This window comes from Scyliorhinus canicula, chromosome 11, assembly GCF_902713615.1.
Source record: "Scyliorhinus canicula chromosome 11, sScyCan1.1, whole genome shotgun sequence".
In the NCBI taxonomy this organism is placed as follows: Eukaryota; Metazoa; Chordata; class Chondrichthyes; order Carcharhiniformes; family Scyliorhinidae; genus Scyliorhinus; species Scyliorhinus canicula.
In genome coordinates, this window is record NC_052156.1 from 142,645,105 (window position 1) to 142,672,667 (window position 27,563).

Sequence of the window (27,563 nt, forward strand, 5' to 3'; positions counted from 1 at the left end):
TCTTCTGTGCAAAAGAAATTAGCAAATTGCTCTCTCTTGTACTTTGAGGTTGAATTGTATTGGGAAATAATTACTGTGATATCCAGTTGCAAACACAGCTACAGGGTGCAAACCATTTTGCACCAGATTCCAAATCTTTGAATTGCCTCCTCATTTATGAAAATTTTAATTAAAGTTTATTTTTGATATTTAATGAGAGATTATTTTTGTTTAATGGGTGTAAGGACTTACCAAGACCAAATGAGCCAGGACCACTGACACTTTGTGGGGCTTGAATGCTTGTTGATGTGTAGAGGCCAGTCACCAGTAAGCCATCAAAGTATGTGCTGGTGGAAATAGTCACTGAAAAACATTAAAATAAAGGTTTGCTCTATTAATGATTGTGAAATCAGATAAGACGCACACAATGTAAATCATTCGTAGCGTATTTTGAGATGTCTCATCAGTCACAATAGTTGTTCAGTATAACAGCTGATTAGGTTCCAATTCAACAAGGTGTCAAGATATATGATTATCATGCGTTGTAACATCAGCTCCAAGTCACTATGTGCGCTGACCCAAGATTATCAGATTAGTTGGACAGTGATAAGTGATAAAAAATAATTCTGTTGAAGCTTTTCAAACAATGCTTGGCAGTTAACTGTCAGTGACCATCAACTGGTGTGTTCTCCATGGCAAATCCTCTACCAATCACTGGCCAACAATTACCATCTTCTTCTCATCCAGTATAAAATTGTTGTTTCCCCTGACATTGGTATTCTTGCAATTGTTCTGATGTGCAAGACAAAAAGCTTCAACAAAATGTATTTTTTCAGCAGTACTCAAGTTCTGTACGACCAAATGATTAACAATGAAATATTTATTAGATAGTACAATTTTTATGAGGAATAATATAAAACACAATTAAAGTCAGCAAAATAGGCTGATTAAAATAGTACCTGTTTGATCAACTATTTAGTCTGTAGAGCAATTTTGTTAGCCAACCAAGATCTGTTACATGATTTCATTGATACTTCTTTTGCTGTTTTTGTCTGTTTAAATTTTTTTCCCCCTTTCCCAACCCATTTTTCTGCCCCTAGCAATATGTTCAGTCTTTTAAAAAAATATTTTATCAGTTCTAAGAAATTGTTGACAATCCTTTTGCCACGTGTCAACTGATCCGTTTAGCCTTCTTTTTTCTTTTACTGTTTTTGTTTAAAACCCTTGGCATTTTCAATAGTTGCTTTTTAAATTCTTGAGCAGGTGTTCACACAGCATGTATGTTCCTGGAACTGGGAGTGGCAGCAGTTGGCGGCACGGTAGCACAGTGGTTACCACTGCTGCTTCACAACGCCAGGGTCCCAAGTTCAATTCCCAGTTTGGCTCACTGTCTGTGCGGAGTCTGCACGTTCTCTCTGCGTGGGTTTCCTCCGGCTGCTGCGGTTTCCTCCCACAAGTCCCGAAAGACGTGCTGTTAGGTGAATTGGACATTCTGAATTCTCCCTCTGTGTACCTGAACAGGCGCCAGAGTGTGGCGACTAGGGGATTGTCGCAGCAACTTCATTGCAGTTAATGTAAGCCTACTTGTGACAATAATAAAGATTATTATTATTATCATAGTGATGAACCTAGTAAGGCGTGCACCTTTATTTAGCTCACTGGGCTAAATCACTGGCTTTTAAAGCAGACCAAGCAGGCCAGCAGCATGGTTCGATTCCCGTAACAGCCTCCCTGAACAGGCGCCGGAATGTGGCGACTAGGGACTTTTCACAGTAACTTCATTTGAAGCCGACTCGTGACAATAAGCGATTTTCATTTTTTTCATGCTTTTTATGAATGAGCTATGGGGCTCATGGGAGAGATCTAACTGGGAAGGAGGAAACTCTTGTTTATATTTTGCTAACACATATTTCCTACTGAAATGACCCAAGTATTTGAGTTTCACCAAGGCTTCATTCCCTTGCTATGACTCTAACTTTATTGTATAAATGCTGTTCACGATGTAGAGATGCCGGCGTTGCACTGGGGTGGACACAGTAAGAAGTCTTACGACACCAGGTTAAAGTCCAACAGTTTGTTTTGGATCACCAGCTTTCGGAGCACTGCTCCTTCCTCAGGTGAGACTGCGCTCCGAAAGCTAGTGATTCGAAACAAACCTGCTGGACTTTAACCTGGTGTCGTAAGACTTCTTACTATAAATGCTGTTGACTGTGGAAGACTGGAGGGGATCATAGGAATAGAAAGATTGGGCAGCTGATGCAATTCAATATTGATAAATTGATATATCAGAAAATGGAGCAGGTGCAGGCCATTGACCCCTTGAGCTTTCCCACCATTCAATACGGCCATGGTTGATCTGATTTTGACCTTAACGCCACATTCCTGCTGGTCCCCCACCCACAACTCTTTTGTAGATCAAAAATCTGTCTGTGTTAGCCTTGAATTTATATAAAGCCCCAGCCTCCATTACTCTCTGGGATAGGGAGCTCCAAAGATTCACGGCCCTCAGTGAAGAAATTCCTCATCTCTGCCTTAATTGGAAGACATGTAATTTTGAAACTGCACCCCCCCCCCCCCCCCCCCCCCCCTCACTGTACTATAATATATATTGCAAATAAAATGAGAAGGAAGTAAAGTGGCCAGATTTTAAAGTAAATAGACAAACAGAAGGACTTAGGAGTACAGATACAAAAGGCATGAATTATAGCAACAAAGTTAGATAAGGCTATTAAAAAGCAAAATCCTTGGTTTTCTATCTAGACATATACAACTTAGCTGAATTTAGCTGAAGTTTGCTGAGTTGAACTTTACACTCCATCAACTTCAGCTCATCCAAAACTGCCCAAATCCTATCCAACAACAGTAACATTCACCTGTCACTAATCTCCAAATGGCTTTTTGTCCCTCAGATCTCAAATTCTAAATTCTCATCCTCATGTTTAAATCCCTTCTTTGTTCACTCCTTCTGTAGGTTCCTGGCAAGCGACCACAGGAAACGATATTAGATGTGGAACAAAAAGGTTTACCACACAATTACACAATTAAGTTTTTCTTTAAATCCACCCGGCTCCATGTATCTTTCATCTTTTGTACCTGGTGCTTCTCCCCTCACCCACTTCTGGCTATGCCTTAAGATGCCTCGGCACAATGGTCTGGAAATTCTGCCCTAAATACCTCCATCATGTCCTCCTCCTTACAACATAGCTCTTAGCCGAGGTATTCATTACTCCTCCATACATCTCCTTCTTTGCTTGATGCCCCTTTTTTGATAATGCCTCTGCAAAGTTCTCTGAGATGTTGTTCTATATTTAAGGTGCTGCATAAAATTGTATTTGTCGTCAGTGGCAAAGCAGGAAATATATTGAGGCTTTTGTGGATGAGAGCTGGAAAGATCTATTTTCCAATTCGGGATTTCATAATGAGATTCAAATAGAAAAAAGTGTTAGTTCTATGAATACAAATGCAGAAAAAGCAAAAGACAGTTCTTTCAGACTAAGTTATAAAACACAAAGACCCAAGTGCTAATTATGTATTGCTAGTTGATCAATAACATTGCTAATACTCAGTAGGGATGCAAGTCTCCTAATTGGTTTTCACTTGTCAAATTGAGGAACTGATTAGCTCCAGAAGAACATCTATTATTTGTGTTCTTTAAATTGATGTGAGGCATGTTCTTTCAGAAGAAAGAGTGATCCTCGAGTTTTGAGGGTTATCAGAACACCCAGAACATGCCCCAAACCTGCATCTGTAATTGGAGAAGATGTTTTACAATATTGCTGGGGATGAGGAGCTATAATTATGAAGATTGACATGAGAAATTAGCTCCTTTTTTCACTGATGGTAAGAAGAAGGTTAAGGTACAGACTCATAGAGATACCCCAGATTACGAGAAATACGAGTGATGTAAATAGCCAAAGATTGTTTCCATTAATTGACAAGACAATTTTAATAATTGCTTGAAAAAGCAGCGCATTAAAAGGTTTGGGGAGGAGAGGCACAATGGTTAGCTCTGGTGCCTACAGCGCCAGGGACCTGGGTTCAATTCCGGCCTTGGGTGACTGTGCGGAGTCTACACGTTCTCCCGTTGTCTGCGTGGGTTTCCTCTGGGTGTTCCGGTTTCCTCCCACAGTCCACAAATGTGCAGATTAGGTAGATTGGCCACACTAAATTGCCCCTTAAGTTAGGTGAATTGTACATTCTGAATTCTCCCTCAGTGTACCCGAACAGGCGCCATAGTGTGGGGACTAGGGGATTTTCACAGTTGAGGTTGTGAGGTTAGGGCTTGAGAGGGGGTCTAGGGAGGGTGATCTTTCACAGGATCTGTGCAGACTCGATGGACTGAATGGTCTCCTGCACTGTAGGGATTCTATGAGAAAGCAGAAGATTCACGCAGGTTTTAAGTGGAGAGAAACATCTGTGCAGGTTTGATGGGCAAAATGGCTCTTAAAATGCTGCAATATTGTTACAACACCTTGGGCAAGTGCATGGTCAATTCCAGCCCCACTCTTCCAGCAGTCACAATACAAGTGAATTAACAAATAATTCTTATAAAAATCTTTGGTCCTTGGCTGCCCAACACTTGAAGTCACCAGGTTTGTAAGTTTTTTTTATTTTATAAATTTAGAGTACCCAATTCATTTTTTCCAATTAAGGGGTAATTTAGCATGGCCAATCCACCTACCTTGCACATTTTTGGGTTGCGGGGATGAAACCCACGCAAACACGGGGAGTATGTGCAAACTCCATACGGACAGTGACCCAGAGCCGGGACCGAACCTGGGACCCTGGCGCTGTGAGGCAACAGAGCTAACCCACTGTGCCACTGTACCCCACTGGTTGGGGGCTGTTGGCAGTGGCCCTCCCCAGCGATTCTCCGGTCCCCGTTGGGTTGAGCAGCCGCCCGTTTTTGGCCAGTCCAGCCAACGTGGACTCAGCTCATACCTCAGCTCAAGGTATGCCTTCAGGCCTATATTTGTTTGGAGAGACACTTTATTTCACAACAAATCTTGCTTTCAGCTCATGGGTTGACTTCAGGCCTCTACAGTCTCAAGAGAATGGCACCCAAACTTACTGGAGAGTGAGCTTTCACAGTGGCCTTCTGGAGAGAGTTAGTTAGACCTCTTCACTCAGGCTGCCAGAATCAAAACTGAAACTGGAACCTCGGCACTCTGAAAACCCTTTCAGTGGAATAATATCCAATCACCGCCTGTTACCGGGCAGTACACAGCCTTTTGGGCCAATTCATTGACCACCAGCCAAATCAATCAAACCGAGTCATCACTGATGCTGGCCAGTCTGCAGTCATCAGCCTAAACTAACACAGCCTTCCGTGTCCTTCGGTTTGAATTCTTTCTGCTTGAATTAAAGATACAAGCTGCCTTAAAGACACATGTCCATGGATCAAAATGTAATGGCAAAAATGTTTTAAAAAGGGGAAATAAAGGAATAAACGGGAAGGACTCTTACAATATGCAATTGGAGTTTATAGTGACTACATGTGATTAATATCAATAGGAATAAAAATCAGAAAGGCATAAAACATATTGCCAACTTCTATCACCCATTTTACACTATTGCGCAAAGTCAAGATCTACCCCTGTATATCCACAAACACAGCAATTTAATTGCTCAGTGTCACTTAGTAGCTAACAGGAAGAGTGTGAATATAAAGTGAAAGATCGTTAATATTCCAGGTATGTGAGAAAGTGATACTTCAGAAGTGCAAGCAGCATGGTTTGAGATTAGCATAATTGCTGGAAATCTGTCTGCTGTTCTTCATGTATTATGCATTTGCTCACAGTAGAATGACAGAGCATTTTCAGATGTTTAGACTTTCACAATAACACATACTGACACTTGTTCCTGTGACCTGGGTGAGGCAGCAGAAAGTGTAGGAGTGCAGTCTTCTCGGCATCATGTTACCCAACTAAAGTTAACAAACTAGATTGGAATTCAATTTTACTATTAACTAGGCTGACTATTCAGGCAACAGGTTCTACCGTAGAGATTGATGAAATTGCGAATCAGACATTGGAAGAAGGCATATGAAATGAACCATGCATCATCAATTCAATAACCCTTAACATAACGTTTCTCAAAACTGGTGCTGTTTTTAAAAAATTAGTTCATGGGATGTGGGCGTCACAGGCTGTGCCAGCATTTATTGTCCATCCCCGATTACCCTTGAGGGGGCAATTAAGAGTCAACCACATTGCTGTGGGTCTGGAGTCACATGTAGGCCAGACCAAGTAAGGACATTCATGAACCAGGTGGGTTTTTAACGACAGTCCACAATGGTTTCATGGTCATCATTAGACTTTTAATTTCAGATTTTTATTGAATTCAAATTTCACCATCTGCCATGGTGGGATTTGAACCTGGGTCTCTGATTTACTAGTCCAGAGACAATGCCACCATGCCACTTCCCCACCTTTTATGCAAATTTATGGAAGTGACAATCAGGGATTATTCTTCATTTAATGAATTTGCCCTTCAATCAACTATGCTAATAGAATCATTTGTTATAACATAACTTCTGTTCCAATTATTGCACAAAATCAATCATTACACAGAATCAAAGGTTGCACAAATCCAGCCGAGATCACACTTGGCATGAGAGTGGTGTCGGACTGTTCCCTGCACGCTGTTAGTTGCATCACTCACTCATGCCAATACCAAGTATTGTTCAAACAGCTTTTATGTGGCCCCATTATTTGGTCTTTCTTTGAAAACCACAGCAATCCAACTTGTACTGGGATGTCAACTTTTGATTGACCTGTAGACAGGTGGGTAGGCAAGGTAGCTATTCCACTTGCCCAGCACCTGCAGCAGCAGGCCCGAGTCATTTTAGCAATTGAGCCCCATTAAATTTAAAGTGAGATGCCAGTAGGAGATGAGTGCCAAGAGGCAGTTTCCTGATTGGAGGACGTGGGAAATTATGGTAAATAAAGACTATATTATGTGATCAGTCAGGGAGGTGGGATTGGGGCCAGCGATTCAGTTTTTATGTGCCCAGTAATATCATGCTTACCTGAATTGGCCTCCTTAAAGGACCATTCGTTAAACTGGTTCCTGTCAAGTAGCAGTGAGTGGAGCATGCCTGACAAACGCGGTGTCCCTTGAAACTGCAAAATTAATTGCATTGAGTTCCTAGAGACATCATAAGGCTTTGAATTACATAAACAAATAAGGTGCCTCCCTATTTCCACCAGGCGCCTGGGCTGCCTCTTTCAAAATGGCACCAGATGAAGCAGCAGCAAGATCAAGGCCTTTATACCTTGCGCCGTTTTCATTGCATTCCCATCCTGTTTCTACCCACTGGTGAAGGCAAATATCAGCCCTCTGAAAATTAATTGAAAGTTAATTCACCACACTTTCAAACAATTTTCTTCTGCTTGCTTTCAGCATTCTTTCTGGAATGCTGGGGAAAAAACCTGAGCTTGCGCCAGGCATTCAAGTGCAGTTGTGAAATGAATCCTGGAGCAAAAGGCTTGTTTTGCCATTTGGCTTCAATCCAATCCCTAAGTGATGTTTCAAAAAGAAGTGTAGCCTATTGCAGTCTCAGAGTGGGATCTAGTTATTTGAGGGCATTCCATAGTCTCTTTGCTTGATTCTACTCTCTTGTTTGCTGAACAGTGTTAGTCAGATCTATTGCATATTTCCACAAAATGCTCCATCAAACATCTCGGTATAGATTATGCTCCACGGCAGCTCTGCGTATTAAGAGATGACACTTTGCACCTGCGACTAGAAACTGGCAAATGTTAAAAAAAATGACAATATTGGAATTAGATTGCCTAATCTACAATTCAACAACCAATACTTTTGATAATCATAAGCATTCTGAACTGCTAGTTTTTTCTCGATGTTAAAAGGAAAATAAAAAGAACCCCATTTAGTTATATTGGCAAATAGTTGAAACCAACATAACAAATGGAGATAATAACCTCGAGTACAAGATGGTGGGAGGGGTGGGCAGACGTCATGGTGCATTGGTGGTTTCACTGCCAGCAGTGGACTGCTTTTTGGGCCATGGAAAATCCATCAAGGAGGACCTTCCTTCAGGAACCCGCTGGGAGTACGCCAAGATTTACCCCAATGCAGCGAAGCCCACGAGGCAGGAAGTGGCCCATGATTTGCTACTTAAGTGGTTCAGTTAGCTACTTGCCAATGAGCCAGGAAATTTCAGCTCATAATGTCACCTGAACCCTGCTTGTTGCTATAGCTGGCTTTCTCTGCTATTTGTTAACCATCACTACTGGTTACCTGCACCTGCTATCCCCTTAATAATGTTTCTTTTTAATGTAAAACTACACAGTTGTGATCTTAAAAAAACAATCTCCCAAACAATTTCCAAGTATAACATAATAAAAATCTGGAAGCTCGGAGACTCTTTTTCTGAGATTAAGGTGCTGATGGACTGAACAAGATGATGAGTTTGAACAATCCAGTTTAAGTGTGTTACTGTGATCAAGGGAGGGATGGAGTCAGTGGCAAGGGCCCTGGTACAGCATGGTAGCATTGTGGATAGCACAATTGCTTCACCGCTCCAGGGTTCCAGGTTCGATTCCCGGCTTGGGTGACTGTGCGGAGTCTGCACATCCTCCCCGTGTCTGCGTGGGTTTCCTCCGGGTGCTCCACAGTCCAAAGATGTGCAGGTTAGGTAAATTGGCCATGATAAATTGCCCTTAGTGTCCAAAATTGACCTTAGTGTTGGGTGGGGTTACTGGGTCATGGGGATAGGGTGGAGGTGTTGACCTTGGGTGGGGTGCTCTTTCCAAGAGCCGGTGCAGACTCGATGGGCTGAATGACCTCCTTCTGAACTGTAAATTCTATGAAAGACGATAGTTTAAACAGATGGAGGAGGAATTTAAGAGGTGGGACATGGTACCGTTGTCGCTGGCGGGGAGGGTGCAGTCAATCAAAATGACGGTCCTCCCAAGGTTCTTGTTTTTATTTCAGTGCTTGCCCATCTTCCTCCCTAGGGCCTTCTTCAAAAAGGTGACGAGTAGCATCATGAGCTACGTGTGGGCGCATGGCACCCCAAGGGTGAGGAGGGTCTTTTTGGAGCGGAGTAGGGACAGTGGAGGGCTGGCACTGCCCAATCTCTCGGGGTACTACTGGGCGGCAAATGTGTCAATGGTGCGCAAGTGGATGATGGAAGGGGAGGGGGCAGCTTGGAAACGAATGGAGAGGGCGTCCTGTGGCAACACAAGCCTGGGGGCCCTAGTAACGGCACCATGGCCGCCCCCCCCACGAGGTACACCACGAGCCCGGTGGTGGCGGCCACCCTCAAGATATGGGGGCAGTGGAGGCGACATAGGGGGGAAATGGGAGGTCTGTTGGCGGCGCCAATAAGAGGGAACCATAGATTCATCCCGGGGAACATCGACGGGGGATTTCAGAGCTGGTACAGGGTGGGCATACGGCAGCTGAAGGACCTGTTTATAGAGGGGAGGTTTGCGAGCCTGGGAGGGCTGGAGGAGAAGTTTGAGCTCCCCCCGGGAAACATGTTCAGATATTTACAAGTGAAGGCATTTGCTAGGCGGCAGGTGGAGGGGTTTCCCCTGCTCCCCAGTAAGGGGGCGAGTGATAGGGTGCTCTCGGGGGTCTGGGTCGGAGGGGGGAAGATATCAGACATCTACAAGATAATGCAGGAGGCGGAAGCAGCATCAGGGGAGGAGCTGAAAGCCAAGTGGGAAGGGGAGCTGGGAGAGCAGATAGAAGACGGGACGTGGGCGGATGCACTGGAGAAGGTCAACTCTTCCTCCTCGTGTGCGAGACTGAGCCTCATTCAATTTAAGGTGCTGCATAGAGCTCACATGACGGGGACAAGGATGAGCCGGTTCTTTGGGGGTGAGGACAGGTGTGTCAGATGTCTGGGAAGCCCAGCGAACCATGTGCATATGTTCTGGGCATGTCCGGTGCTGGAAGGGTTCTGGAAGGGGGTGGCAAGGACGGTGTCGAAGGTGGTGGGGTCCAGGGTCAAACCAGGATGGGGGCTTGCGATCTTTGGGGTCGGGGTAGAACCGGGGGTACAGGAGGCTAGGGAGGCCGGAATACTGGCCTTTGCGTCCCTAGTGGCTCGACGAAGGATATTAATTCAATGGAAGGACGCGAGGCCTCCAAGCGTTGAAACTTGGATTAACGATATGGCTAGCTATATTCAGCTAGAAAGGATCAAATTTGCCCTGAGAGGGTCGGTACAGGGATTCGCCAGGCGGGTGGCAACCTTTCCTTGACTTTTTAGATCAGAGATAGACGTTCGGGGTCGTGGCAGCAGCAACCCGGGGGGGGGGGGAGGGGGGGGGGAGGGAGGGGGGGGGAGGGGGGGGGGGAGGGGGGGGGAGGGAGGGGGGGGGAGGGGGGGAGGGGGGGGGAGGGGAGGGGGGGCAGCAAGGGTCGTGGGGGGACATGCACGACTGTAACGCGGGCAAGTCTGCTCGATGCTCATGTCTGAAACTGTAGGCTGCCTTGTTTGTTAAGGTTGCCTGGGGGGGGGGGGGGGGGGGGGGGAGGACTGGTTGCGCGCGAGAGGGCGGGCGAGGAGGGACATTTGCCTAGAGGGATTGTGTTGTAAATAATTTAAAAATTAGTAGGGGTAAATGTTTGTATGGAAAAACTCTTTCAATAAAAATTATTTAAAAAAAAAAAAAAAGAAAGACGATAGTTTAGGTCTGATCTGCTGCTAGCTGGAGGAAGTTACACCTTATCCAAAACCGAATGTCAAATAGTCTCATAGTTCAGCGCAGTGGAAGTTTTAAGAGACAATTAAGAGGTAGAGCTGGGTGTCACAAAGTGCACAGGTGGAGGAGCTGGCATCATAGCTGGGGGTGATATTAACAAGGACTTGTTATTAGATGAGAAAGCAGAGGAATACTGATGTTCATTGGGTGGCCTCAGATGTAACCATGTGGAGGTTGGAATAGAAGCAATTACTAAAGATACCATGTGATCAGACTGGTAAGACTGGAACAGGGCGAGGAAAGTCCCATGAGATTGGACAATATAGGAGAATAGTGTAAGGATGCTGAGGAGGGTAGTCTCAGTTTAATACTGTTGACAGAGAGTTTATATCCAATGCTTACTCAATAAATGAACATCTTAGATTGTATTTTTAGCAAAACATTGTGGTTCCCATTGTTAACAATGCAAATTAGTTGCTTTGGGATTAAACTGTTACTCACAAAACTGAAAATAAAACACTATTCAAAAAGATTAAGAGTGAAAAGCAATTTATTCACTCTTCACTGGAATATTACAGATATAGGGCGAGGTCTACTGGCCATGTTGCAGCCAAAAGGCAGAGCGCTACAGCTGGTAGATGCTGAGAGATCTCACTTCCGGGATCTACCCAGCTCGCCACGCCTAACACGATCTTGCAAGACATTGTGATGTGAATCCTCCCCATTGTGGGTGGATCACATTCTGGAATATCTGCATATTAGAGTGAGACAGCTAGTCTCATATGGCTTGCTGAGAACTAACCAAGGAATGGCATCTAACCCCCTTGCCTTGGAGACATCAGGTGAGCACCATTCAATGCTGGTCTTCACAAATGGGGACCAGATGGAACGGCACTTGTGGGGGTCTCCCAGGCAATTTGAGGCACCCAGGTGCTTTCTGTTTGGGAATGGTGGAACCCTGGCACTGCAGGTGCAATCCAGGCACTGCCAGCCTGGCACTGCCACCTGGGTGCTAGACTAGCATTGCCAAGGTGCCCAGTGGTGCTACCAGGGTGCCAAGTTGCCACTGCCAAGGTAACAAGCTGGCATTTTTCAAGTGACAGGGATCGGGCCCTCGGGTGCCCTGCATTAGTGTGGACAGGGCCAAGGACCCCCTGATAGGCAGGTTTGGGCTTGGGGAGGGATTTGGGGGTCGCAAGATCAGGACGCAATCTCTCGTAGCACTGCGTTCCGGCGAGCGGATTTCCTCAGTGCAGAAAACAGGGCTAAGTGCTGCCTTGGCTGCGCATTCCCCATTGAGGCCCCTGATCTACCCAAATGGCTGTTCGATAGCGTGGTGTTTCTTGCCCTTCCAAGCGCCAGGAAACACTCGGCCAATTGTGCGCTAAAGGAATCTGCTCCCATTCTGATAGATAATGTCCATAATTGACATTTTGCAATTCTTTTTGCTTTTTGGGTACTGTTCATACAACTACAGTGCATACCTTGTGTAGTTTTTCAAACAGATGCAATAAGCTCCAAGGTAATAGATTCAGGATATGCTCTAGAATAACAGCAGCACTCAATCAGCTGAACAATATTAAACATTGCTGATTTTTGATTAAGTGAAATTGCCCCTGGCAGATCCTGTCAAAAGCTAATAAAACTCTTCACAGAAAAGTTGTTCTCAACACACTAATCATATCAAGTCCTGCAATTAGTATGGTAGACCTTGTCAATTTGATGAAACTCAAATTTTTGTGTGTCTTTAATAAATGTAATTTCTTGAAATTGTAAAGGTTAATTATTCTTGAGGGATTCTAACTTATTGGAATTCTTAAATAATAAAATGAATGAATTATGTTATGAACAAATTAAAATCAAACCAGCTTATTTTTAATTTAGATACGGTTATGCAGGCTCTTGCAATCGAGATATATAGAGTACCGACAAATTACTCGGCTGTCAGCTTATTGAGGGGCCTTTTAACTGGGCAGAAGTAAGTCATAAAAACGTAAGTGAAGACAGTGTAGCTGTGCTCACGTCCCCTTCTCCATGAAACGTTTTGGAAATCAAATCTACTGTCGCTATCCTACAATGGATCTGATTTTCAAAGGAGTTGCTCTTCAGCGTATCGAAGTAGAAATGGGCACTTTGTAAACTTCAAAGTAATATGGAGGACTGGTATGGTGTGGTAGGTTCATGTACCAGTTTGCCGAGCCACAGGACAGGATCCAGCACCCACCTGTGCTGGGATGGTCCGGGCCCGCCGAGAGTCAATGGTATTTTGGCTGAGCCACCGAATTTACCACAGTGGGTCCTGCCACGACGGGGCCGGAAAACCCCAGCCACACTTTGAACTCAGTCTGTCCATGCGCTCTGAGTAGCTATTTGCAAAATGGCGTTGGGCCTTGAGCGTCCTGTCCTGTCAGGGGCTATACACAGAAATGAGCTGAGCAAGCCTTTCTAATGCTAATATTATTTTAAAAAGGTTATTTGGTTGAAATATGGTCAACAGAATTCAACTGCAAACCTGTTAGAAATCAAATAAATCGATGATGACATTTTAAAAGAAAAGGCTGTCTGTCAAAGGGGAAATCTCACATGCCAGTGGACTGCTGGATCATCAAGGGCATGGAAACCTGCTTGTCATTCATCCCCTTTTCTTAGAAACAAACAATAGATAGAGGATGGTGGAGTATGCCACTGGGCTAGTATAGAGGATGGTGGAGTATGCCACTGGGCTAGTAATCATGGGACACAGGGTAATGCTCTGGGGACCTGGGTTCAAAACCCACCACGGCAGATGGTGAAATCGGAATTCAATAAAAATCTGGAATTAGAAGTCTCATGATTATCGTTAAAAACCCAGCTGGTTCACTAATTTCCTTTAGGAAAGGAAATCTGCCATCCTTACCTGATCTGACCTACATGTGACTCCAGACCCACAAGGGGTTGACTATTAAATACTCTCTGAAATGGTCTGACAAGCCACTCAGTTGTATCAAACCATTAAAAAGTCTAATAGAAATGAACCAGATGGACCACAAGGCATCGAACTAGGCACTGGAAATGACAACTGCAAACCCAACCCTGTCGGCCCCACAAAGTCCTCCTGGCAAACATTTCAGAGTCTGCGCCAAAACTGGGAGAGCCATCTCACAGACCAATCAAGCAACAGCCCAACATATTCATAGACACCAAATCACTACTTACAGACAATATCCCAGACACCACCATCCCTGGTAGGTCCTGACCCACCGGCAGGGCAGACCCAGCTGGGATAGTGGCGCAGTGGTATATAGTCAGGAGGGAGTTGTCCTGGGAGTCCCCAACATCGACTCTGGGCCCTATAAGGTCTCATGGCATCAGGTCAAACATGGGCAAGGAAACCTCCCGCTGATTACTGAGGATCGCTCCCCACGCAGCTGATGAATCAGTAATCGTCCATGTTGCAAATCACTTGGAGGAAACACTGAAGGTGACGAGAACGCAAGTTGTATTCTGGGTGGGGCACTTCAATGTCCATCACCAAGAATGGCTTTGTAGCAGCATATAGATCAAGCTGGCCAAGTCCTAAAGGACATAGCTGCTAGACTGAGTCTGTAGGTGGTAGTGAGGGAACCAACAGGAGGAAAAAACATACTTGACCTCATCCTCACAAACCTGCCTGCTGCAGATGCATCTGTCCAAGACAGAATTGGTGGAGTGACCACTGCACAGTCCTAGTGCAGACAAAGTCCTGTCTTCACATTGAGGATCCCCTCCATCGTGTTGTGTGTCACTACCACCATATTAGATTTTTGAACAGATCTAGCAATTCTAGACTGGGCATCTATGAGACACTGTGGGCGATCAGCAGCAGCAGAATTGTACTCAACCACAATCTATAACCTCATGACCCAGCATATCCCCCCCCCCCCCCCCCCCCCCCCCCCACTCTACCATTACCATCAAGCCAAGGAATCAATCCTCTTTCAATGAAGTGTGAAGAAGGGCATGCCAGGAGTAGCATCAGGCGTGCCTAAAAAGGAGGTGTCAACCCAGTGAAGCTACAACACAGGACTATCTGCATGCCAAACACATAAGCAGCAAGTGACAGAGTTAAGCGATCCATGACCAATGGATCAGAACTAAGCTCTGCAGTACATAAAAGCAGGACAAATTCGGCCTGGCCAATAACTGCCCCATCAGTCTAGTCTCGATCAACAGTAAAGTGATGGAAGGGGTAATTAGCAGTGATATCAAGTGACATTTACTCAGCAAAAAGCTACTCAGCTATAAGTTACTCACACTCAGTTTGAATTCCGCCAGGGTCATTCAGCTCCTGACCTCATTAACGCCTTAGTTCAAACACAGGCAAAAGAGCTGAACTTCAGAGGTGATGTGAGGGTGCCTGCCTTTGACATCAAGGCAGCATTTGACTGAGTATGGCATCAAGGAGCCCGAGTAAAACTGGAGTCAATGGGAATCAAAGGGGAAACTCTTAGCTGTTTGGAATCATACCTGGCACAAAGGAAGATGGTTGTAGTTGTTGTAGCCAGTCCTCTCAGTCCTGGGACATTACTGCGGGAATTCCTCAGATTAGTGTCGATTAAGAGGGAAGGCCCGCCCCCAATGACCGGGGGAGTTCATACTCGTTATGAGTTAGTTAACGGGAATCGGATGGTGCACGCTCCCTGAATTCCCAGGGGGTCATAACAACCACCACCTTCTCAAGGGCAATTAAGGATGGGCAACAAATACTGGCCTATCAAGTGATGCCCACATCCCGTAAATATGAATTTAAAAAAACAAAACAAAACCCTGCAATTGGGGACGTTTTCTTCATTACAGTCACAAAAATTTTTTTTTTTTTTTTACAGTGTTTGGAGGTAATTTGCTCTGTCGCCACTTGGGCAATAACCTTACTCACGATCGAATCCACCTGATTTACATGTGTGACAGGAACAAGGTCCTCGTTCAGGTGTTAGAATCTAACTTTTAGTTTGGGAATTAGATTTTTCAACCAATGTGAATAAAGAAAAGCTTCAATATGAAACTGGTAATAACCCGGATATAAATGCAAATCAAACAAGCTTGAGTTGATTACATCTAAAAGGTAACTTGTGTTTATTCAACAAGGACAGTAGTAGAGGTGTGAAAACAATAAACAATTGTGGGGTTTCTTTTAGTCTTGTAATGGAGCCAGATGGTCTATCCTTACTTCAAAGGAAGATTCAATTTATTTCTGTAGTTCCTAGATGAAGGAAGCTAAAAGCTAGAAATCCTGAGGGAAAGGGTCATATTCAATTGGGTCACAGAATCAAAGAGTTGCACTGAAGGTAAAATAATTAGTTCACATTTCTGTTTGAAACATCCCGAAGCATGCTATGTTGTCATGGAGATGGGCTGTGAGAGTTAGCAGGGTATTTCGGTTAGTTTATCTGGGTGTTTCCATCAGAAGGCAGTTGCAGTTTTGGTATTGTGTCGGCTGCAGCTCACCGAGTTGAGAATAATCAAGATGTCAGTCAGGCCTGCTTCTTGAGCAGAGAAAATATGATCTTTATCGTTCACCATGCGGAATGCAGATGAGGGGCTCAGTTCCGATTGGAATTTGTGAAGTCGGGGGGGGGGGGGGGGGGGGGGGGGAGGGAAAGAAGCTGGAAGTTAGAGGAAGAAATCAAGTGGTAATCACAGTGAAATGCAGTTAGCTTAGAAATGCAGTCAAGCCTAAGTTTGAGCTAAGAAGTGAAAGGTTGTGAGGTTCTGAAGAGATATTGGAGAAAAGCTAAAGGAGGGATCCCCTTGAAAGTTGATACCTCGGAGAAAGCTGCAATGCTGAGCAGAATTAAAGTGAATTTTGGAGGACCTTCGAGTTGCTCCCAGTAAAAGTGAACAAATCTTCAAGATTCTTGTAATTATCAGGAGACTCTTGGGAATTTGTTTATGTGAACATGCGGGATTAAGTCTGGGGTTAGGTGGGAGGATGGGATCGTTGTTATTGATATGGGGATTGACATTACATTCGTTACTGATTATTGTTTATCGTTGGGTGTAAATTTGGGAGAAAATGTGAAAAAGGAGGAGAATAAAAAATATATATTTTTTAAAGTTGCTGATTGCTTTGTTTAATTTCTATTTATATACAGTTATATTTGTTTATATATAAAAACGTGAAAACTTGTGGCAGAATTTCTTCAGTTAATTGCTGGATGTTTAGAATTCTCTTTAAATGTTAACAGTTTCAAACAGATCCATAACAATAATGGGGATATAAGGCTGATATAAATTTTCCCAGATAGGCTGGTGCAAGACCGTGGAAGGCTTTAAACATGGATTAGGCCTCTGAAATCAATTTGCTCGACACCATGAACCAGTGGAATTTGGCAAAGGATGGGGGTCGGGTGGGAGTGGATAAGATTGGCTTGCAAGAGTTTTTGAAGCCGAGGAACTGGCTGCAGAATTCGGGATTAGCTGAACCTTGTGAAGGAAAGGAGAGAGAGATTGGTGAGAGGAAAACAAAATTAAAAACCTGCAATTATATAGCTCTTTTATATACCTCATGATGTCCCAAAGTGCTTTACATTGAAGCGTAGTCGCTGTTATAATGCAGGAAACACAGCACCCAACTTGCACACGGCCACAAAGTCCGACAAACAGCAATCACGTGACCAAATCATTTGTTTTAGGTGGAGATTGTCATCATACTGGGTGGACTACCCTGGTATTTTTCAAATCGCGCCACAAGATCTTTCACACCCATTGGAAAGGGTAGACAGGGGCTCCATTTAACATTTCATCTGAAAGAATGGCCCCCCCAGACAATGCAGCAATCCCACAGCACTGCATTGAAATGCCAGCCTAGATTATGTGATCATGGCCGGGATTTTCTGACCCGCAGCCTGTGGAGCATGAACATCAACCAACAAATTCTGAGTTAGAAGCAAGAGAGATACCTCTGAGCCAAAGCCGACACCCTGAAGTTTGAGAATTTTATGTGATAAAGGTAAAGCTTCAGGGGCTGTCAGTTAAGGGAAGGGAGTAATTGGGCAATGCTCAGGTGTTTGAAGAAGGCAGTCTTCGTAAAGGGCTAGACTAAATGTACAGCTTAAGCTTGAATTTAAAATAAAACAAACCGTGCACCAACGGGCTTAACATGAGTGAAAAGCCAGGGAGGTTGACAGTCAAAACCAATGGTGACCAGGTAATGGTTGAATACAGGTTTGATGCTGTTGATATGGTGAGTTAATTTTTGTTTTCGTTATGTCCTACTTTCCCCCTCTTTAGCAACTGTGCTCTTTCCAAGGGCCGGTGCAGACTCGATGGGCCGAATGGCCTCCTTCTGAATTATAAATTCTATGATATTAAACTGTAGGAAATTTGATTTCACTCAAAGCTATTGGACAGGAAAGTGAATAGCGCTGGAACAATACTAAACAATGGTGATGGCAGGGAGGTAAAGGTTAGGTGTCATTGGCATTCAACTAGAATCTGCTTGCAGATGATGTCACCATGGGACAGCACAGAGATGATATGCAGGAGAGGAAGAGGGATGTTGCTTTGGGGCACACCAGGAGGTGGCCCTAAGCATAAAGATAGAAAAAGAGTCAAAGATAAAGTGAATACACTGGGACAAGTGAGAGTGAGGTTGAGAGGTATGGTAGCTGGAATTTCTACTTCTTTCAGTGGTGTCCAAGGATGCTATTCCAACAAAAATCTGGCCACAACCACATTTGTAGCCCCTGAAGAAAACTCTGATGGTAAGAGTCTGCTCTTGATCTACACGTTGCACCAAACCCGGTGCCATTCAGTAAAGAAGCTTCATCTGTCTCGTAACACAGATGGCTGCCAATTTACTGAGTGAGGGCAGTAAATGTGACATTTCTTAAAAGACTTGAAGGGGAGATTTGGAAAAAAAATTGTTGGCAAGAAGGTAGTTAGAATGTAACATTCTTGCAATAGAAAAGGGTATGGCAAGCAAGGAGGAGAGAGATTATACTCGGTGGCTCATGAGGAGGAAATCACTGGCACACACCTGAATTGTATGGCCTGTTTCTGGGCTGTACCATTCTATAATTTGAAGTCTGCATTACTATGCAATCAGAAGGCTCAAATCTTACAGTTGCATTTGTTCTCATAGCTGCATCACGGACCCTCTTGAAGATCAGCAGTTGTTGGCCTTGTGACCCATTATCCAGATTTAAAACATCTAACTCTGTCCCTGTTCATGTGTGTTCTCCTTGACTGTGTCCTTGACTGTGTCCCTATCGGCTCACAGTTGGTTCGGTAAGTATCTTAGCAACTGGACAGTTCGAATGCTCAGCTTCCCTCCCAGTTGAATGTCTTGCTGTTCCAATCAAAAAAAAAATAGTCTCAGATCATTTGCAACTGCTTCCAAAAACTTCAACATAAATTGGTGTGGTCCCTCAATATCAATTACCATTCCTCAACTAACCACAACTTCTGAATAGCCTGTAGCTCTCTGCCTAATTTTCTACAAGTCCCATTTGGAGTTTCTGTAGTTATTTAATTCTTCACCTCAGGCATTAAACCAGTAAGAGCAGCACATGTTACCATTTCTCTGGATTCACTTGTGAGAAACCCATGAGCCCTTTACTGCAAAGCAATAGTACAAGCCAGCCTGCCAAACCATTTATATTCCAGTTATAATGGCTTGCTAATAAATCAAACACCCATCATTTATTTTTTAACAACGATTTAAGTCATCTCCTTAAAAATGTATTGTGGGCTAGTTCGACTCTACCCCTGTATATCAGAATTGATGATGATATGCATTTCTCCACCAGCTCGACTGTGCATCAATGCATCTTCTCTTACATTCGGCCTCCAATTTGTACCAGCACCCTTCTCATCAGCCCTGAATTGAAGCCATCATTCTTCTCCTCGTACTTGCACGGTTTCCTTTCCCTCAAGCTTTTCCTTTCCAGTCCCCCACAATAGCATTTTTAGTAGGTACACTTTTACCTTGTTATTTACTTCCTCTGCACGCTATCCCAAGCTCTCTTTCCAAGTTGTTCTGAAGCATTGTATTCATTTTTTTAAAACCGCCATGTGCCACTGTTCAGTTAATTTTAAAATGAAATAAATTGAATAGACTTTTAGGTGTCAGAAACACTGAATCTCACAGCATTGGACATTCTCCTCAAGTTCTATCCCACTAGCTGCTCCCATACGTGGATCTCACGTCTCCTGTGAGTTCGCCTGCCCTACATTTAGATAAATGTGGCAAGGCAAAGCAGACAGAACCTTTACTCCTATTCTCTGGAATCTATCAGGCAATCTCCTTGACATCAGAAGATGGAATACGATCACACTGCAACCTAAGGCTTGAAAGCAAAGTTCATTTCACATTATGTATAGTTTATTGAACATTAAACAGGCTGTTCCAGCACAGCTCCAATACTGGCATCTACCTATCAATGTGGAAAATTGTCCAGGTGTGTCCTGTCCACTAAAAAGCAGGACAAATTCAATTACTGCCCTCTCGTCTACTCGATCATCAGCAAAGTGATTGAAGAGGCCATTGACAGCGCCATCAAGCAGCCCTTATTCAGAAACAATCTGTTCACTGATGCACAGTTTGGGTTCCACTTGGGGCACTCTCTCTTGACCTCATTACAGTCTTCATTCAAACGTGGACAACAGAGTTGAACTCAAGAGCAGAGGTGAGAGTGACTGCCCTCAACATCAAGGCAGCATTTGACCAAGTTTGGCATCAAGGAGTCCGAGGAAAACTGGAGTAAATGGGAATGGAGGGGTAACCCACTCGCTGGTTAGGGTCATACGTAGCACAAAGGGAGATGGCTGTTGTTGTTGGAGGTCAATTATCTCAGTCCCAGGATATCATTGCAGGGTGGGACTCTATCTAAGATTTGGAGGTCAGGCCGGATCCAATGGTGGCGATCTTTGGAGCATTGGAAATGCCGGGGCTGCTGGATGGGAAGGGAGCCGATGTTGTGGCCTTTGCCTCTCTGATTGCCTGGCGAAGGATCTTGCTAAATTCAAGGTGGGATATGTCACCGGGGGTGGTGGCCTGGCTGGGACTTGTACGACTTTCTCCGGTTGGAAAAGATTAAATTTGAGTTGAGGGGGTCAGCGGAGGGCTTCGAGATATGGTGGGGGCTGTTCATGACAATGTTTGAGGAACTGTTTGTTGCGGGGGAAAGGGAGGACAGGGAGGGGGTAAAAGGAGTAAAATTATCCAAACTGTGAACTTGTGTTTGTGGAATGTATTTTTGTATATGTTGTTGTTTCTTTACCCATGTTTGGAATGAAATCCATTTTGTATAAAAAGAATAATACTGCAGGAGTTCCTCAGTATAACATTTTAGGCCAGTGTTTTCAAACAGTTTTTCCCGGGATTCACTTTTGCCAACCAGCCGATATTCGTGATCCACGCTGGCCGGCCTTTGCGAGTCTGTTTGGTCCTCACAATCTCACTTGAATCAGGTTCAATGGAGGGGAGGGCAATGTGCATATCAGGTACAGACTTCAGCCAGTTCCTTTGTGCCATCTCCATCTTTAGGAAAACAGAAAAAAACAACCTCGCAGGTCGTCATGTGGGGCAATAGCATCGAAATGCTTGTTTTACTCAGCACTGGATACTCCTGGGAGATACTACTCCAGAATGCTAACAGTCTGATGTACTTTTGGTATGTTTTTAATGTGGTGTCACAGGTCAGCTACAGCAGTGTGGTCTTTTAATTTGGAGACAGCTGTAAGTTGATAACTGACTCTGGGGTCTCAACCTCCAAAGAAGTTTTTCACTGACCACTTCTCTTTCAAAATCTGAAACTGCTCCTCTCATTTGCCAGTACTTCCTTACATATTACACACATGGCTTTGAATCCATATTTGTGACGGCACAATTGACAAAACCGTACCTCAGGAAATTGTTTTTATACTGCTTTATTTCCGAGTTAAGTTTCTTCTTTGAAGGTTGCTAACCAGAGGCCCTGGAGGTGTGTATAGAGTGGACATGAGCACTGCACTGTGTCTTGTCCTGTACTCTCCTGGTCAGCTCTCTCCAGCAGATTCTGATGTGAGATCCTGTCCAGTAAGTACACTGCCTATGAGAGCCTCTGGCCATCTCATACTTTTAAGAAAACGATTCATCTACACAGTCCTCTTGCCAGCAATTGGAAATCAGTTTTGGTGATTTTTGGTGGCAGTAACACGCACAAGGCACTTGACTTACTTGCAGAGCGCATGACCTGCTCTCTGCTGGTGCTTCTGACGGAAGACTCCACACAACTTCATTTATTTTAATTTAAAGGGCGGCAACCATTCTCAATGTAAAAGCCGGTAGCGGTCATTGAGCGCTTCTCCCGCGATCGGGGCCATCCGATTGCTCCGCCACCCTCGCAACACCTGTCTGTGGGTCACAAACCACACTTTGAAAACCCCTGTCCTAGGTACAGCCATCTTCAACTGCTTCATCAATCACTTCCGCTCCATGAAAAGATCAGAATTGGGGATGTTCAGTGATGATTGCACAATGCCCAGCACCATTCGCGCCTCCTCAGATACTGAAGCAGTCTATTGCCATATGCAGCAAGACCTGGACAACATTCAGGCTTGAGCTGACAAGTGGGCAATGTAACATTCACACCACAAAAGCGCAAAGCAGTGACCAGCTCCAGTAGCAAAGAATCCAATCACATGCCTTTGACGTTCAATGGCATTGCCTTCACTGAATCCACCACTATCAACAACCGAGAGGTTACCATTGACCAGAAACTGAACTGGACTTTTCACTTCAATATTGTGGCTCGAAGAACAGGTCAGAGACTGGGGATTCTGCAGTGAGTAACTCACCTCCTGACTTGCCAAAGCCTGTCCATCATCCACAAGGCACAAGTCAGGATATAATGGAACACTCTCCACTTGCCTGGATGATTGCAGCCCATCAACACTCAAGAAGCTCAACAACATCCTGAACAAAGCAGCCTGCTTGATTGGCACCCCATCCACCACCTCCAATATCCCCTGCCTCCACCAGTGATACACTGAAGCAGCAGTGTGTATCAAAGGTGCAATGCAGCAAGTTGCCAACGTTCCTTCAACAGCACCTTCAAAACCCATGAATCTACTACCTAGAAGGACAATGACAGCAGATGCACGGGAACACTACAACCTGTCAGTTCCCCTCCAAGCCACACACCTTTCTGAATTGGAACTATATCAACTTCACTGTTGCTGGGTCAGAATCGTGGCACCCCCCCCCCCCACAAAAAGCATGGTGGATATACCTACACTACATGGAGTGCAGTGGTCCAAGAAGAGGGTTCACCAACACCCTCTCAAGGGCATTTAAGGATGGGCAGTTAAAAAAATGCTAGCCTCACCAGCGACGCCCATCTCCCAGGAAAGAATAGAAAATACAAGTAGCTGAACAATATTCAGTACGATCAGTCACGAGAAACGTTACTATTGCTCTTGATATATCAAAACACCAAAGGCGCTTCTTCTAAACTGTTTCTCAACATGAAATTGATCCTTGAACTGTTCCTGCTTCTTACGTGGTGAAACACAACCATGAAACCTTTCAGCAGCTTTCATGTAAAGAGGAATTTCGCACCCTCTTTTTTCAATTATATTAGATGATAGGTTGTCAAATAGATCAAATGTTGGAATTGATTGGAATGGCTTGGTCCATTAACCTCTGTCAAATAATGTGACTGGCCAGTCTAGTGGATTCCCATCAAGTATAATGGCAGCAATAAAACCATGGAGACTATAGTTTTTCTAGGCAAGCCATGTCTCTGCTTTTTCCTAAAGTACAGAAATTAACTAGACTGTAATATATATTTTGTCCAAATTGCAGAAATGCATAGCACTAATAGATCCTAACCTTTGCACTGTATGACCAACATAAAATTATCTAACAGTCAAAAATTCTTCAATTTTGTGGAACTCGAACACGTCCAAATTATTAGGTTGCTCTCCATGCTGGACAATGTGAGTACCAACAGAGTCATGAAGAGAAACCTTTTAAATTAGGACAGCTTTGACACAAGTGGACAATTGTGGTTAATTTGATTGAGCTGCTTGTTCAAGTAATGGCCGAGTTAAATTTAATTTTAGTTTGGAAGTGGAACCCATCATTTTTGTGAGGCGCCTCTCAACATCAATTACTGTGATACTGGCAGTTCCGAACCATTTCCAGGTACGCACTGCTTCTGTTCCCACTCTCCTGCCCAAGAGAAAATCAAGAGATTTGCTAAAATTAACAACCCATTGCAACATTATTAAAACAATCTCAAACTCCTATGGGCAAAAATGTTGCCACCGACTTTAGGGCTCAGATTCAGGATATTAATAAGTCCTGTTTGCTCATATGGTTTACGCTGGCACCTAAACTCTGACTGAATCCAACTTCCTCTCAGGAATGTGTGCTAAAGAATTTTTCATTGCAATGATAGTTCAGGCAAACCAATAAATAATATTTGACAAGAATATGTAGTTAGCATAATTTAGAAAATTACGTACAGCAATTCCTTAAAAAAGGGAAAAATATATGCAATGCCTTGCCCTGTGCAGAATTTGATTTGATTTCTTTTGCCATTCATATCTAAAGGCGCTTACTGACCACAAACTCAGCTCTTTGGACACTATACTGAAATGTTCTTTGTTATAAAATAAAATGGAAACTTGAAATAAAGCAGTGCTCGCTTGTTCATTGTGCTGTAGCAGCATTTTGAACATTCCTGTAAATGTTTCCTCGCAGTTTATAGAAGCCTTGTTATATGAAGCACTCCACTCTCCTGGAAGTCGCTTTGCATCTTTCTGACAAACTTGCTGGTATTGTCATTGATTCAGAGGGACAGGAGACTGAATATCTAGGACTCATGAAAACAACATCAGTTTGGTTCACACAGACTTCTGAGGTTTTACATTCACTAAAACAGTGAAACGAACTGACAAGCTTCGCAAATTGCTGAAGATGTGAACATTGATCGTGCTGACAGTCACTGTGCATGTACATCAGCATTTTAAAATTAAAAGGAGTTAATGTTGCTTCAGGGTCACCAATCTTCTGTTAATGACCAACTGGAATATTGTAATTGATGCATAAATGCACAAAACAAAGCACCACCAGAAAAAAGGATGGCAACGATGGATTGTTAAAACCAAATTCATGCAGACACCCACTTATTTAAAACATACATAGAAAATGCAGCAACGGAAAATCTTTGTTTCAAATTTCCAGTTTTAATTTGTTTTTCTATTTGTGCAGCAATGAAAAGAAATGCTGAATGCATTCTGTTATCCAAGTATTCTGCACCAAATTTCCAGTGTTTATCCATTTGAATGGAAGAGAAGATTAAATGTATGGTAACTCTGCGAGCTTCACATTAATTACAATCTATCTGAGCTATGATATATTAACATTTACAGAGTGGTTGTCAAAAATGAATTTCCAACAAAATTGCGGAGAAGGTAGAAGTGGAAACCTAAATCTGCCTCTACCTGCAAATATTGGTGAAGATTTATCTAACCGGAGCCTGATGAGCAATAAGTCAAATATCAATCTTAACTGAGTAATTAATTTTCAAAGAATATTATATTTTTAAAATGGTACAGAGAAAACTATTTCACGTAGTGATAGATAAGGGGCTGGTTTAGCACAGAGCTAAATCGCTGGCTTTTAAAGCAGACCAAGGCAGGTCAGCAGCACGGGTGCAATTCCCGTATCAGCCTCCCTGAACAGGCGCCGGAATATGGCGACTAGGGGCTTTTCACAGTAACTTAATTTGAAGCCTACTTGTGACAATAAGTGATTTTCATTTCATTTCATAAGAGCTAGAACATGAATTTGCAGATTTTCATCATTCTAATATTATGTTAAATGATAAGTCATAGAGGTTTACAGCATGGAAACAGGCCCTTCGGCCCAACTTGTCCATGCCGCCCAGTTTTTAAACCACTAATTGCCCACCTTTGGCCCCTATCCCTCTATACCCATCTTACCCATATAACTATGTAAATGCTTTTTAAAAAGACAAAAATTGTATCCGCCTCTACTACTGTCTCTGGCAGCTCGTTCCAGACGCTCCACCCTCGGTGTGAAATAATTGCCCCTCGGACCCTTTTGTGTCTCTCCACTCTCACCTATGCCCTCCAGTTATAGACTCCCCTACCTTTGGGAAAAGATGTCAACTATTTACCTTATCTATGCTCCTCATTATTTTATAGATCTCTATAAGGTCACCCTAAGCCTCCTACGCTCCAGGGAACAAAGCCTCAGTCTATCCAGCCTCTCCTTATAACTCAAACCATCAAGTTCCGGTGGCATCCTAGTAAATCTTGTCTGCACTCTTTCTAGTTTAATAATAGGGTGACCAGAACTGTACACAGTATTCCAAGTGTGGCCATCCTAATGCCTTGTACAACTTCACCAAGATGTCCCAACTCCTGTATTTAATGTACTGACCAATGAAACCAAGCATGCTGAATGCCTTCTTCACCACCCTGTCCACCTGTGACTCCACTTTCAAGGAGCTATGAACCTGTACTCCTAGATCTCTTTGTTCTGTAACTCTCCCCAACTCCCTACCATTAACTGAGTAGGTCCTGCCCTGATTCGAACTACCAAAATGCATAAGCTTGAAGTGGTTGATACTATTTCATTTCATTTTATTTTGTAAAGGAAAACAAACAATTTTTCAACACTCATGCAGAAGTACTATTTCTGGAACATAAACAAAGCAAGGAAGAACACCAATCATGTTCTTCCTCAGATTATGGTGGCACACAGCACAGTGGTTAGCACTGTTGCTTCACAGCGCCAGGGACCCGGGTTCGATTCCCGGCTTAGGTCATTGGCTGTGTGGAGTCTGCACGTTCTCCCCGTGTCTGCGTGGGTTTCCTCCGGGTCCTCTGGTTTCCTCCCGAAAGACGTGCCGTTTGGTGAATTGGGCATTCTGAATTCTCCCTCAGTGCACGCGAACAGGCGCCGGAGTGTGGCGACGAGGGGATTTTCACAGTAACTTCATTACTTATGACACTAATAATGATTATTATTATTAAAAGTCATTCTGTCAGTGACTCCATCCAATGTGTCAAATTTCCCAAACAACGATTCTCAAAAGCTTCACTCTGCCCCTCAGAAAAGGCAAATTCACTAACCTTGCAGAATATTGGTATCCATCAGTTCAGGAACCATTATATTCCACACTGCATTCAATTACTTCTTTCTAACATCTCAGGTGCAAATATGTTGAGCGGATAATTATAATTTTTTTTTCAAAGTGTTGCCTTGGGTGGGAAAAGTGAAGGGTGGCCCACTGGCTGCCTTGGGAGATTTTACCACCAGATTTTCAAGCACTTTGAATAGAAAATGGGACGCACAACAAGCCCATCCCGAAAGCAACCGCAGACCCTGACTGATTGGGGTGCCGATCTGAAAACAATATTACCTCAGGGAAATGGAGGGGGACCCCATTACATCATTGGCGGGGACAATGTCAACGGGAAATCCCACCAGTGCAAAAGCCATTTGGGGACTCCCGATGGAGTCACCGTCTCCACTGGCTTTCCTTTCCACCCAACGTAAATGGGGGTGGAAAGTTCAACCCTCTCACCCCCAGTTATCTTTCACACCCTTTATCTCACTTACATATTGAAATTGAATTTCCCTCCCGTTTAATTATCTGGTCTAAAAGGATTCATCCAACCTACCAAGCACAAGTTTTTGATGCTAAACGCACGCTCAATATTCCTCATGACTTCTGTGAGCAAACATTATTATCCCTAAAATTGTTCTCAAGTGATAGATTGGTCAATTTTGCTGCAAGTTACCAGCCCGTGGACTCTTCCAATACTCATTTTTCATCCAAATGACCCCAAATGTTTTTGCTCATACATTTTTAAAAGGGGCATCAGGTTACCTTTGACCTTTCAGCTATATTTGTG

The 27,563-nt window shown here is 43.8% G+C and overlaps 1 protein-coding gene across 1 annotated transcript in view; it reads right to left on the reverse strand.

Moving 5' to 3' along the window:
• Positions 1 to 27,563, reverse strand: part of LOC119973445 (reelin-like) — a 415,628-nt gene that overhangs the window by 369,768 nt on the left and 18,297 nt on the right. Inside the window, 1 exon segment of the mRNA XM_038811578.1 lies at positions 232 to 342. Coding sequence (XP_038667506.1) covers positions 232 to 342 — 111 coding nt within the window.